The sequence below is a fragment of the Buceros rhinoceros genome, unplaced genomic scaffold, assembly GCF_000710305.1.
Source record: "Buceros rhinoceros silvestris isolate BGI_N320 unplaced genomic scaffold, ASM71030v1 scaffold12860, whole genome shotgun sequence".
NCBI classification, from domain to species: Eukaryota; Metazoa; Chordata; class Aves; order Bucerotiformes; family Bucerotidae; genus Buceros; species Buceros rhinoceros.
The window spans coordinates 1654-2316 of NW_010390279.1; the positions used below are offsets into that span (position 1 = coordinate 1654).

Below are 663 nucleotides of genomic sequence, written 5' to 3' on the forward strand. Positions count from 1 at the left end.
AGCCGCGGGAGACGGCCTATAAAAGGGAAAGCGCACACTCACCAGCCACGTCCAAAAACTCGGCGAACGTTTCGACCGGCATGAACTCCTCCTGGAAGGTTTTCAGGGCCTTGTCTGCAGCCTCGTGTATTGGCATGTCGTTGTGGCGTATGAATTCAGCGAGAGAGTAGGACCAGCCTCCCTCTGTGTTACTGGTAGGCACCTTCTGCGAGCGGGGAGAACGGGACCAGGTCAGTCCAAACCCCAACGGTCTCGAAGAATAACTGCAACACCGGCTGCCTCCTCCCGGAGCTGCGGGAATTCCATGCCCTGCCTCTTGTAAACAAGCCACACAGAAAAAGTTCCCCCGTATGTGACTTTATAATGGTTTTGTACAGCACATTCACGAGGTCACGGGCATTTTCTCAGCCTGACGATTTAACCCTCCCCAGGAGCTGCAGCTCCGTTCTGGTGGATGTCCCTCCCTCCTTCCTTACCCAGCTCTGAATGTTCTTGCAGAAAAAATAAGCGAGCACAGGGTAGGGGGGAGCGCTGCGCGCTGGGGGAGTCGCTCGACCCTGCAGCTACCAGGCTGCGAGGGGCAGCCTCTTGCAGGGCCTTTCTGCTCGTGCCAGGTGACGTTTTTACAGGGATCGGGGAACAAGGGCCTCCAGCTGGCCCTTC

At 57.2% G+C, this 663-nt stretch overlaps 1 protein-coding gene across 1 annotated transcript in view; it reads right to left on the bottom strand.

Annotated features, from left to right (window-relative positions):
• The window catches only part of UBR4 (ubiquitin protein ligase E3 component n-recognin 4), a gene marked incomplete at its 5' end in the record, with an annotated part of 72044 nt that overhangs the window by 1068 nt on the left and 70313 nt on the right, over positions 1 to 663 (bottom strand). The window contains one exon of the mRNA XM_010137285.1: positions 43 to 205. Coding sequence (XP_010135587.1) covers positions 43 to 205 — 163 coding nt within the window. The remainder of the gene's footprint in view (positions 1 to 42; positions 206 to 663) is intronic.